At 42.5% G+C, this 11374-nt stretch overlaps 2 protein-coding genes across 3 annotated transcripts; one reads left to right on the plus strand and one right to left on the minus strand.

Moving 5' to 3' along the window:
- Positions 1–140: 140 nt before the first annotated feature.
- cUnh12orf43 (chromosome Un C12orf43 homolog) lies at positions 141–2273 on the plus strand (the record flags this gene model as incomplete). Of its 2 annotated transcripts, XM_079269919.1 has the most annotated exons (7): positions 141–262; positions 570–600; positions 880–978; positions 1080–1147; positions 1248–1335; positions 1414–1670; positions 2176–2273. In XM_079269919.1, exons 1-7 carry the CDS (start codon positions 145–147, stop codon positions 2271–2273), a joined length of 759 nt encoding a protein of 252 aa, XP_079126045.1. In that variant the 5' UTR covers positions 141–144. The 2 variants fall into 2 exon arrangements, with proteins under 2 accessions (XP_079126045.1, XP_079126044.1); XM_079269918.1 differs by lacking the exon at positions 2176–2273 and having other exon boundaries at positions 1414–2073.
- hnf1a (HNF1 homeobox a) lies at positions 2255–7030 on the minus strand. The gene is made up of 9 exons (XM_079269917.1): positions 6369–7030; positions 5210–5409; positions 4889–5069; positions 4224–4426; positions 3745–3917; positions 3510–3651; positions 3241–3426; positions 2964–3158; positions 2255–2466 (listed from the first exon to the last, which is right to left on the minus strand). Exons 1-9 carry the CDS (start codon positions 6671–6673, stop codon positions 2336–2338), a joined length of 1716 nt encoding a protein of 571 aa, XP_079126043.1. The 5' UTR covers positions 6674–7030; the 3' UTR covers positions 2255–2335.
- Between the last annotated feature and the right edge of the window lie 4344 nt (positions 7031–11374).

Consider the following 11374-nt stretch of genomic DNA (forward strand, 5'->3'; position numbering starts at 1 on the left):
GTGTATGAAGACAGTGATGAATAAAAGCACAAATCTTGAGTTAAAAAGCCTCGTTTCTGTCCACACAACTCCCCTTGACGAACAGACTGCATTACCCAGAATCCTCAGCTCCAAACAGACAACACCAGCAGCACATGCGTTATCATGGCGGCCCCCGCTAGAAAGATGGTTGGTGTTTCTGACGACTCCAGCAGTAGTGACGATGAGGTGTTAAAAAGATGTCAGGAGGCAGTTTGGGAGACACGAGCGGACAAAAAGAAAGGTGAACGATTCTTAGTTTAGAAGTGAGAGACTAAGTGAGTATTTCTGCACAGACAGATGAACTCCAGTAGAAACACGACATGAGCCTGTGAGGAGTCCTACAGAATACTCCACAGATGCAGAGGTGGTAGTTGAAAATACACGTCGGTTAAAGTTACGTAACTGTCTAAAATATACTGTGTTTGATTGAACTTCATTAGCTTGCTTTAACCTCTCACAGTCACTGTTCTGGTTTTAAGCTGCTCGTCCATTCAAACTCTTTTTCAGAGTATTTTATCAAATGTATTTTACCTGTTTATGTGTTTCAGATGGGGACAGCAATGTGCAACAGTCAAAGCGGTAAGCCTATTTGTCAACATAACCTCAAACTATAAACCATTATTAGGAAGGAAAAAGAGCTATCTGTCAATTAGTTCCTGTATCTCCACATAGTGTAAGTAGCCTATGTAGCTTTTTAGCATTCCTTCATTTTGGAAACTATAGTTCAAGTATTCCAGCTATAGCTATATAATAAACGTGCGACATGTGCAGCTCAGCTTTCTATTAATGGTACAATGTCTGCATTGCATACAGATATTTGAATGTCAGATGTTTGACTGTTTTCTTTCTGTGCATCAGTTTTGTTGTCGCTGACCACGAACACGATGGCAACGAGCTCCAGGTCACCCAAGGGTTTCGAACACACGTTGCTAAAAAGTTGGGACATCTTCTCGACAGGTACGTAGTTTGACTGTGTGGATAAGTCTGGCATTTTAATGCAATAATCTCATAATGCACATGTTTTTACACCTGGCTTATGGTGTGCCTGTTACTCTCAGTTCCATTGCAGAAATGTGTACTGAAACTTTATCCTGTGTGGAATCAGCAAAATGTGATGATGATGAAGGTGAAGTTTCTCTTTATTTTGCTGCTTTTATGGGGATTCTGCTATCTTCTCCTTACATGCACAATGATCCACATGTTTTCTGTTTTTGCCTCTTTTTTAGGATTTCGTCTGCTTTCTACATCAGTACCGGGACAGCCAGCCGATGATCCCCCAGCTCCTGTGAGGCGTCGGCCTCTTCCCAGCTCAAGGTTCGTATTTTTTAGTTTTTAAAGAACCTCATTAATTTGTATAGTCCTTAACATTATACGCTCCTCTGTTGGGCACAGTGACAGCGACAGTGAGATGGAAACGAGGCTGAGGGAGGCAGCGGTGTCCGTCAAAGATATCTTATCCGAATCGTCGCCGCTCTCTGCACTCTACACTCCCTCAGCAGAAAAAATAAAGAGGGAACTGGCAGAGGGAGAGGAGAGTCATGTTGTAAAGAAGAAGAAGAAGAAGAAGAAGAAGAAAAAGAGGAAACCGACTCAAGAAGGGGGTGAGCAGGTGGACTCTGCAGGTCCTCCTCAAAATGCTCAAAGAAATGGTGAGCATGGGATCTCAGAGCAGGAACACACACAGGTCAAAGTGAAACGGAAAAAGAAAAAGAAGCAAAGAAAATTGCACACAGAGGAAGAAGCTTTGAAGTGAACTTATGACCAATCTTTCACTGTTTTGGGTTGTCTGTCTGTTATCCAGTCTGTCACGCTTGAAATATATTTCCCCAAAAAATGTAAGTATTGTTTTAGGAAGCCGTGTGTGTCTAAACCGATGACAGCAAAAGTGTATCCGAACAGAAACCTCTTCTGATTCCATTGCTCGTGGTTATTCTTGAAATAGTCTTTTCTTTGTCATGAAAGATACTCAATTAAGAAGCCATTTCAAGGCAGTGACATAAACAATGCAGTTAACATGCCATTTGCAAGTTTCAACTTACAGTTTCTGAATGTTACCAAAGGTCTTAATAAAAATACATTTTGGTGTTGATTTTTCAGTTTATTATTGTATCAAAAGTGAATTTTCTCTAATGTCAATCCTTGTTCGTATTACAGTGGTACGGAATTTCAGAAAGTCTTTGAAACATGAAAGCTGTGTCATCCCTGTGGCCCGTGACTCCACAAGTTTTTCTGGAAATTTGCACCAGAAGTAGCTGTCCATCCAAAACACAAAGTCCAGCCGATAGAGGAGACCCACTACGTTGCCAGAGCACTTCTACTGTGCAGTAGAGACCATTTGTGTCGGGATGTAGGCGCTGATGTCTGTTGGTGAAGGGGAGAGAAGGTGAGACCGATGACTTTCTGTCGTCTGAGAGGCAGGATACAGCTCAAGGCTCTCGGAGGAAGCTGTTGACAAAAAAAATGTATTAAAAACAGCCAACCTATAGTTTCTGTTAAGTAAAGCCGATGTTAAACTTTATGCTAAAATGTGGAAAGAATACTGAGTTCAATCATACAGAAAGATATCTACAATATCAAACACTTCATAAGATAAGTAAACATAACTGGATTATGCACACTGTAAACAAGAAGAATGTGTTGGACATGTTGAAGATATGATGAGGATCGAGGCAACTTGAAGTATCACCACTAAAGGAAGTATAAAAACGATGATTTCATCAGACAATCTGCTTGGGAAGACATTCTTAATTTAACTACTTAAAATAAATGTTATGTGATGAAATGTAATGAGTCCAGTTTGATTGTGTCATGCTGAAAGGTCAAAAATCAATTGTAGGAAGGAGGTCCCTTTGAAATTTTCTTAACTAGACATGATGTCCTCCCAAGGATGTTGTAATAGGATGTTGACGTCAAGGAGTAAACCTGTATTCACAGCTGTGTACCTGGCACAGGTGTGTGCGGCTGCAGGTGAGAGTCGTCTTGTAAAGGTGGGTCCGTCTCTTCCTCGGGGTCTGCTGTTAGCTGTCTGACAGCGGTGAGGCTGGTCAGCGTCCCCAGGTTGCTGCTGTCGGTGATGACCATGGCTTGAGACAGCAGACTGGACGTGTGGTACTGCGGCGAATCCAACTTGTTGTACACTGTAATGAGGAACAGATGAATGAGTCTTCACTCAACATAACTCGTTAAAACTCATGACATGTTTGTTTGCTGTGGTCTTACTGTGACATGGCAGCTGCGCCATGGTTGCCATAAAGGGACTGGCCCCCATGTGACTCTGGAGGTGGTGTGATATAGGCTGATGGGGAGAGCCATGAAGCTGCTGCTGGAATGAGATTGGCTGGAGAGTGGTGAAGCTTCCCCCGACGTTGATTACAGGCACGGTCTGAGGCTGCGTGGAGGTTAAACCTGTCAAAGACAACATTGTTCTCTGATTTCGTCCTTATTTATCCCTGCATATATTAGAGAGTAAACTAGAGAGGAGATGTTACCAATGAGAAGTGAGGACTCCCCCAGGCTCATGACACTGGGCAGTGAGGCCATAATAAGGCCCTGTGAGGAAGCAGGGGAGGCAGACAGGCTGTGCAGCGAGGTCAGAGTGCTTACTGGGGGCAGTGGGCCACCGCTGGACACCTGAGAGACCAGAGGACAGCAACGGTTACGATGGCAGCAGTGCATACAGGTAGTCTGCGCAATATAAACTGGGACCATGACACGTGCTCTCACCAGCTTGTGGTTATGTGTCTCGAGGAGTGTGTGGCTGGGCTCCAGTTGGATGGGGCTGACCACCAGATGACCCACTCTGTCCCCTATGCTGCCTCTAGCTGAGCTCACGGTGTCACACAGGATTTGCTGGTTGTATTTGACACCTGGAAAAAAAGAAGTCAGGCCTCGCAACACTGACGGGGTTCATATTTTACAAATGTTGTACATCAAACACATGCATTGGTTGATGGCTCCAACATGCAGCATGAGGTAACAGGGAAGTACAAGCAAACACTTTCAGAACCAGTGCAGTCACGTCTACAAGTGTGCTGGTTATTGTTTTAACCCCAAGGGATCAAAAAGACAAGAATGTCTTGAGATCCGGCAGAGGCAAGTCCAACTTTGTCGAGCTCCCTTTTTTCGGGAGGCAGGTTTTGATTTCGCTCTTGAATTTCAATTCATCACTCTTCAAGCTTGCCTGAACATTGGCAGGGTATTACCGTGCTCAGGACTTGGTGGGAGGTTGGGGTGAGAAGAGGAAGCAGATTGGCTGGTGTAAGGTGTGTCGAGAGCCAGTTTGTTTCGGAATGCCTCCTCTTTGCGACGGTTGGCGAACCAGTTGTACACCCGGACCTCGGTAACCAAATTGGAGCCTAGGCCAGCAAGCTGGGAGGAAGACACCCCCCTCTGATGACACTCTGCCCTGAGGGAGAAAGAGCACACTGATACATACTTGCCGATACATTTTGCCGGTGTGAGTGAGACCCATTGGTAAGTCTTTGATGGCAGTTCTGACCCTACCAGCTGAATGTTGCAGCAGAAAACAAAACTCCTCAGACCGGGCAATGTTTTTTCCAATCTTCTATTGACCAGTTTTGGAGAGCCCGTGCCAATTGTAGTCTAAGTTTCCCGTTGTTAGCTGACATGAGTGGCAACCGGTGTGTTACTAAACGTCAGGGGCTGTTGTGTAGACACAGTGTTTCTATGGGTTCAATCACCAACAACCTTGTGACAGCAGCTTTTAGAGGCTTTAATAACAGCAAATGGCCGACCTCACCAATCTGGCCCATGGTTTGTGTCTTGTAGTGCCAATGTGACACAACAACTCCGTAAAAATACGATGGATAAACAAAATCCTGGTTTGTCCTTTTATCATCACTATTACCTGTTACAATCCTCAACTAAACCCTCTCTCTCCTCTTTGCTGGGGTTCTTCTGTCGTTCGTAGGCGTGGAAGAGGATCTGCAGGGATGCCGGACCCCATTTGAACCTGTTCCTCCGTCCCTTCCTGGTCTCTTCTCCTTGCTCCTCTGCAGATCCAAGGCCATGTTTGGCGTTGGTAAATTCTGAAAAGGATTGGTAATCCCCCCCTCCTCATTGTTTACAACTCTCTTTCAGTCTCACACACTTAGAGATCTGATATTTGATGTCTGTTTGAAAGCAGAAATGAGGGCCTTTGCAGCTCCACAGCTGCTTGTGTACTCACGCTGGCTGATCTCGCATTGCTTCTTGACGTACCAGGTGTACAGAGAGGCTCTCTTCTGGCTCTTCATGGGCGTGCCTTTGTTGAGGTGCTGGGAGAGATGGGACTGGTTGAGTCCTGTGGACTCCACCACCTCTCTCTGAGGGAGGTTGTGCTGCTGCATGTAGCTTTTCACAATTTTAGCAACGTGCCAGGGGTCCGCCCTATTAGACAAAGACACCGTTATTGCGTGATATTGTCCGCCTCACTTTCTTGTGTTTATTTGTTTTTATTTTATTTTTTACATTTAAACCCTTTCTAGAAAAGTGCTTAACAGTTTGTCAAACATGAGACACAAAGCATGGCCACTCAGAGGGAAGTACAGAGAGGCTTATTGACAGAGAGAGATAAGGGAAAGCACACAAGGGCAAAGTCCTCTTTCAGATCACTGGAGGGGAAAAACTGAAAAAGGTTTATGAAGCCTAATTTAACGCTTTCTAACTGTCAGGTCAGGAACATATAAAATACACATTTCAAAACTCTCTTACTTTACCAGGTTCAAATTCAGACTTAGACAAACTTAACTTAAACTTAACAAAATATATTTGAAACAGGCACTTAGCGAGTATTTTAAACCTTTTTTTTAAATACACAGCTGAGTATACGAAGTATGCAATGTATTGCAAATATCAGAAAACAGGTCTACAAAGATGTAGAAATATTGCTCCTGGCTTATGTAAACATCACAAGACCAGCCCTACTCCATTAATCTTCACCTATGCATGTAGCTTATTTATTAAGAAATGGCCAGAGAATAATGATGGGGGTGGGTAATTAGTAACTAGCAAAGGAGGAACCCTTTTTAAATTTGCCTCAGAAGCCAGATTGCAGAGAGAGAGAGAGAGGCAGACAGAGAAGCAGGAGAAGGAGGGAGCATTTGGCAAAGAGAGGGGAACTTAAGAAGAATTCAGACAGAGAGGGGATGCTATCGGGTAAACCGTTGCTTAGTTTTGATATGGAGAAAGTGAAAGAGAAAAAAACGCATTGCTGAAGTGGCCAAGGCATTTTCAAAGTTCAGGTCCAAAACAGGCACAGACAAATATCTGTGATGGATTCGGCAGTTAGTGAGAGATTAAGGTGATTTTGCTGTTACCATGGAGTGAAAGCGCTGGGATCTACTTACTGCAGTAGCCGGTCAACTTCAGCCCTCAGTTTGGCCGCCTCCTCGGGGAGAAGCTTCTCCAGCTCTCGGAATATAGGCGGTGGGAAATCCATTTCTCCTTCCTCGGAGCTCTCTCCATCCCCTCTCTCTCCTCTCTCGGCACCAGCACTCGTCCTGTCTCGCTCCAGTTCCCCTATGGCTTGGACCAGGATGTCCCGGGACAGTCCAGATTCCAGAAGGGCCCAGATCAGCTGCTCCTGAAGCCCGGTCAAACGACTCGGCTTCACCTTGGCTGCTCCGGCCCTCTCGTCTAACCTCTCTTCCATTACTCCGATGCCTTACCTCACCTCACCTCCGCTTCGCAAACAAACACTGCTCTCATGTGCACTAGCACACTCAAATGACAGCCAGACAGGCAGCGGTGGGCCTTGTTGTATTCGAAGTCCCTCTTCAGCTTCGAAGAACAGATACTTTCATTTTTCCTGCGTTGAATTTCCTCCCAATGCGTCCTGAGCTGCCTGGTTTGAGCTCTCCACCTGCTGTTTTGCTTTCAAAGGTCAATTTTCTTTTTTTTTAACCTTCCTCTTCACCCCCTCCTTCTTACATGCGTCCTGTGAACTTTGTCCCCACTCCCTCAGTCCCTAACAGTGACCAAAGTGCAGTTCGTAAACAATAAATGAACTTGAGGGGATGTTATGGTTGCCTGCAGGGCTGCAGAATCAACAGATCACCTCTCAAAGCAGACAAAGAAGACAAGTAGAGAAAAAATGACTTCATAATTTGTGTGGTGTATTTATATATGTTGATTTATTTTTATGTCGCAGTCAACCAGACTTTTAGGACACACAGAGAAGCACTTCTGACCATTTTGTTTAAATTTGGGGAATTCCAAACTTTAATGTTGAAGCATGTATATGAATGTCTAAATAAAGGCACAGACCAACATTAGACTGAGCAGGAACGGGATCTGTCTGTTGATCTGTCCTACGCGCCACTAGAGAGCGCTGTCGTGTCGTGTTTACATCTGAACGACACAGTTTCAGGGTGTGAACCTAAACCAACGTTAGTAGAGTTAGTGTCTGTTGTGTGCACGCAGTGTTTCTTCAAGCACTTTGTAAGAGCATTGAGGCAGCTTTTTAAAATCAGCATCCTCTTAAAAATCACTTCGGAATTGTATTTTTATCAAAGGGTGTTTTTATAATTTGATTTAAATTGGGTTATTAGTTTGCATGTGTGCGTATTTATTTGTGTATGCAGGTTGGTATATATATATATATATATATATATATATATATATATATATGTGATACATATGTAACTTGCAGTGGTGGAAGAAGTACACATAACTTTTGCTTCAGTAAAATTACCAATACCACAATGTGAAAATAAGGAGAGCCCTGTATTTAATCTCAAGTAAAAGCATTATCAGCGAGATTTACTTAAAAGTACTGTTTCCAGATCATTAGCCCTGTGACTGACACATTATCGTGTATCATATTAGAATGTAATAATTTGTGTGCGAACACATTGTAGACGGTTGAAGTGGAGCTTTTTTTAAGATACTTGTAGTTAAGTCCAATTGTTTCCTAGAGGTCAGGCCATTTGTATTGTCACAAGACAAATTAGGGGGGTTGTTTGATTAGTGTGATAGGAAGGAGAAATAAAAAAACTAATTCTGTGACACAAATCTGTCAAACATTTATTTAAATGAAACCATGTGAGAAGTTTACAGGGGAAATAATAATAACTCAATAACACCTGAAATGTGACGAGAGGCCCCAATATACGACGAACAGCTTCTTACATAGCTTACTATACGGGGTCACAAGCTAAACGACTGTTTTTACCACTATTGTTTTACTCCCATTTGCTCACCTGTTGATATTTAAACTGTTTATCTCACTGTTTTGTCTTTGTTACCACTCATCTCCATAAAAACACATTTCCTTTACTTTCATCACAGACAGTGTAAATGTTTATGCTGGTTATTTGTTTTAAACACTACCTGACTGTTCTTTTTGTAAAAGGCACTGTGAGCATGTTTGTATGCATTTCTTTCAACTTCCCCACAGGTGCTATTAAACTCAGAACTTTCTTCTTTAGCTGTTTTCATAGACTTCTCTGAATCCGACTTTTTGATTTCCAAATCCACAATGTCTTTGCCCCCCCCCCCCCCCCCCCCCCCCCAATCCTCCTGTTTTTTTCTCAAAGAACGTTGGCAGGAATGATAAGTTGGAAGTGGACTGGAAAGCAAAGAGGGCATACTGAATGGGAGAAAACCTCTGAGAGTTAATGTAGTCCTTTATCTTTTCTCTCTCTTTCAGTGTAAAACGCTCACTTTCTCTGCCTGGATCACCTTATACCATTCTCAGGTTCAGCCTATCAGCACCTTTTTGTGTAGAGCTCTTGTTACCCCACCCCACCCTTGGGAAGATGGCATTATACTGTATTTGGAAGGGTAACAGAGCTCCCTCTATCTCCCTGAGACATGCCACTGACCTGTAATTAAGTCCCATTGTACTATTCAGAGGAAACTCCTCACCAAAACGGACAGAGGGCAATGTGTGTGGATTTCCAACAGCTCAGATACGGCTGTGACTAATGCTCCTCCACACAAGCTGGGTTTATCGAAATGGACCACATGCAGCACACACGAGGGCTTGCATTTTCCCTCTCCAGAGAACTCAAAGCTATGTTGATTGATAATGAGATACAATCCACACTGTCCATCTCTCATTAGTGAGCCATTGCTGGCTGCCTCGGCCTGTGTTCTCGACACTAGCTCTCTTTCTCTTACTCTGCCTCAGCCATAGTGCCCTCCCCTCCACCCCATCCCCATCCCCATCCCCACCATTCAACCCCATTGATCATGCATGCAGAAATTTAACACACCCCTTAATTCCTGTCCAAATAGCCCCTGTCCCACTTCCAGGGCTCCATCTTCTCATCTGCAGAGGATAGAGTGTGCAGGCAGGACACTGGCTGCAGCACTCAGTGAGGATAAACTGTGTTAGTGAGGACAATCACCAATCTAAATCTGTGCCCAAACATCCTGGGTTACACACGCTGAGCTAGTGGTGTTGCTCTGAACATGATCGTGTTACAGGTATGTGTGTATTTTGAAGACATAACCAGCACTATAAGTCAGTATGCTCAAAAATATCCAGACTTTCCAAACTTTGCACCAAACCCTGCAGCCTCGGGTAGGACAGCAGCCATTTTACACCCGCGTAAGTCAAAGCAGTTGTTATCTTTGTGTCGCTCGGGCTATTGATTGGCCTTAACGTTGGTTAGCAGGTCACATGTTGAGTCAGTGTTGAGAAGATTAGCTGGAGCTGGCTTTGGAACTAATTAGATATTTAAACCCCGGCAATGAATGAGCACACAGCACACAAACCTCCTGTTGTACACCACATGGCATAAGCCGGTTTGCAATATGGAAGGTGTATTAAGACAGACAGCCACATTGTTGGCGATGATGATAGCTTCAACACTGCACAGACGTTCACTTAGAATGACTTCACAAAAAGCCCGTTGGTGAAGTTATTGATCAGTGAATATCAGTCGTGAACGAGGTTTGAAAAATCCAACAATATGTAACACATACGTTTTCATTCAAGCACCGCAGACACACTACAAGGGCCTGTGGGTATATTAAAAGAGACGTATGACTTCATGTTGACTTCATTTGATGAAAGCTTGCTACTGCAATCGAGGCTTGATAAGTCATTTCATCACAAACTGTTGGCCAATAGTTGTGAAACTGATTATTTTTTGTGGCCCGACTACCTTTTCATGAACACTGTAACGACAACACGTTTATAGAGTAGCTTACAACATGTCCTGTTGTGGGTAAAGTAGTGTCTGTGATGCTTTTTGTTCTGGATTGAATTGATAGCATATCATATTACTTCCCTGACAATATAAATACAAGTTGCATGTACATGTTGTGTACTAAAATGAGTCGACTTTCATTGTTATCTTTCTTTTTTTTAAGACCTCTCAAGACTGTTTAGGCATTTATTACAAATGCAGATTAGTTCTTGTAACTGTAAATTGTACCTGTTGACACTTTATTCTATCCAGAACGGAAATTGCATCAAGTTAATCAAAATCAGCCAGAATGTGACAGGAAGTTATGAGATTCTGCCTTCATAAGAAAGGCTTCATGTTAAGTACAGAGCGTTTAGTTAAGAACCTCTGGATATCAGAATCTGATTTAAATTACTCATGGTTTAGAGTTTATGATGTATTGTTAGCTTTCATTATTTTATCTCATTTTACATCATATAGCTGTTTCCTTTCAATTTAGCTCTTTGTGAAATATGTCTTTTCCTTATGAATACCATTTTATCATTATAAAAAGCTATGTTTTAATTTACACAGTAACGTAAAGGTTTTTTTGTTGATATCAAATATTTTGAAAAAAACCCTGTGTTTTATATTTTGAATTGCGTTTATTGGCTTTTTCAACAACAAAAAAAGAGAAAATAATACACTTTCCAAATATACAGGCTAATAATACAGATTGGGCCTCACGTAAAGCTGGCCAAATCTCCAACTCTGACATTAAATTAAATTGTAATTTTTGTGCTTTCCCCATTCTATAAATCCACTCCAAAGACTCAATATAAGACATTTGTATTTTTAAGGCATGCAGCTACAGCGCAGTACTAAAGGTTCCTCCAAGGAAAGACTGGCCTACTAATAGCCACTGATCACTCAGAACAGAAAATATAAAACAAGCAAATAGTTCTTGGTCTATTCATCAGCAAATTGGAGCAGTCTTTTTGCATTGGTTGGATATCAATTATTGTTTCATAACAGTTACTTACTTTCAGCTAAACAGTGCTCATCAGTGATATTTAACTTGTTATGCAAACTTACAGAGTTCTTTGAAATATTTGATCAACAAAGAGTAAAATGCAAAATCAAGCTGTGCATGAAGGATATTCATGCACATGCAATTTAGTTGATACCGTATTGCCTGTTACTTTTCATAAATGAGTCATCAAGTACATTGATTT

This window comes from Melanostigma gelatinosum (genome assembly GCF_949748355.1).
Source record: "Melanostigma gelatinosum genome assembly, chromosome: 6".
NCBI classification, from domain to species: domain Eukaryota; kingdom Metazoa; phylum Chordata; class Actinopteri; order Perciformes; family Zoarcidae; genus Melanostigma; species Melanostigma gelatinosum.

Excerpts from the sequence above, each read along its gene's own strand:
- hnf1a (XM_079269917.1), bottom strand. The coding sequence starts at position 6,673 with ATGGAAGAGAGGTTAGACGAGAGGGCCGGAGCAGCCAAGGTGAAGCCG. Across the intron at positions 4,427-4,888 it reads TTAGTTGAGGATTGTAACAG|GGCAGAGTGTCATCAGAGGG; the intron begins GTAATAGTGATG and ends TTTCTCCCTCAG. Across the intron at positions 3,918-4,223 it reads CCCACCAAGTCCTGAGCACG|TGTTGCGAGGCCTGACTTCT; the intron begins GTAATACCCTGC and ends GAACCCCGTCAG.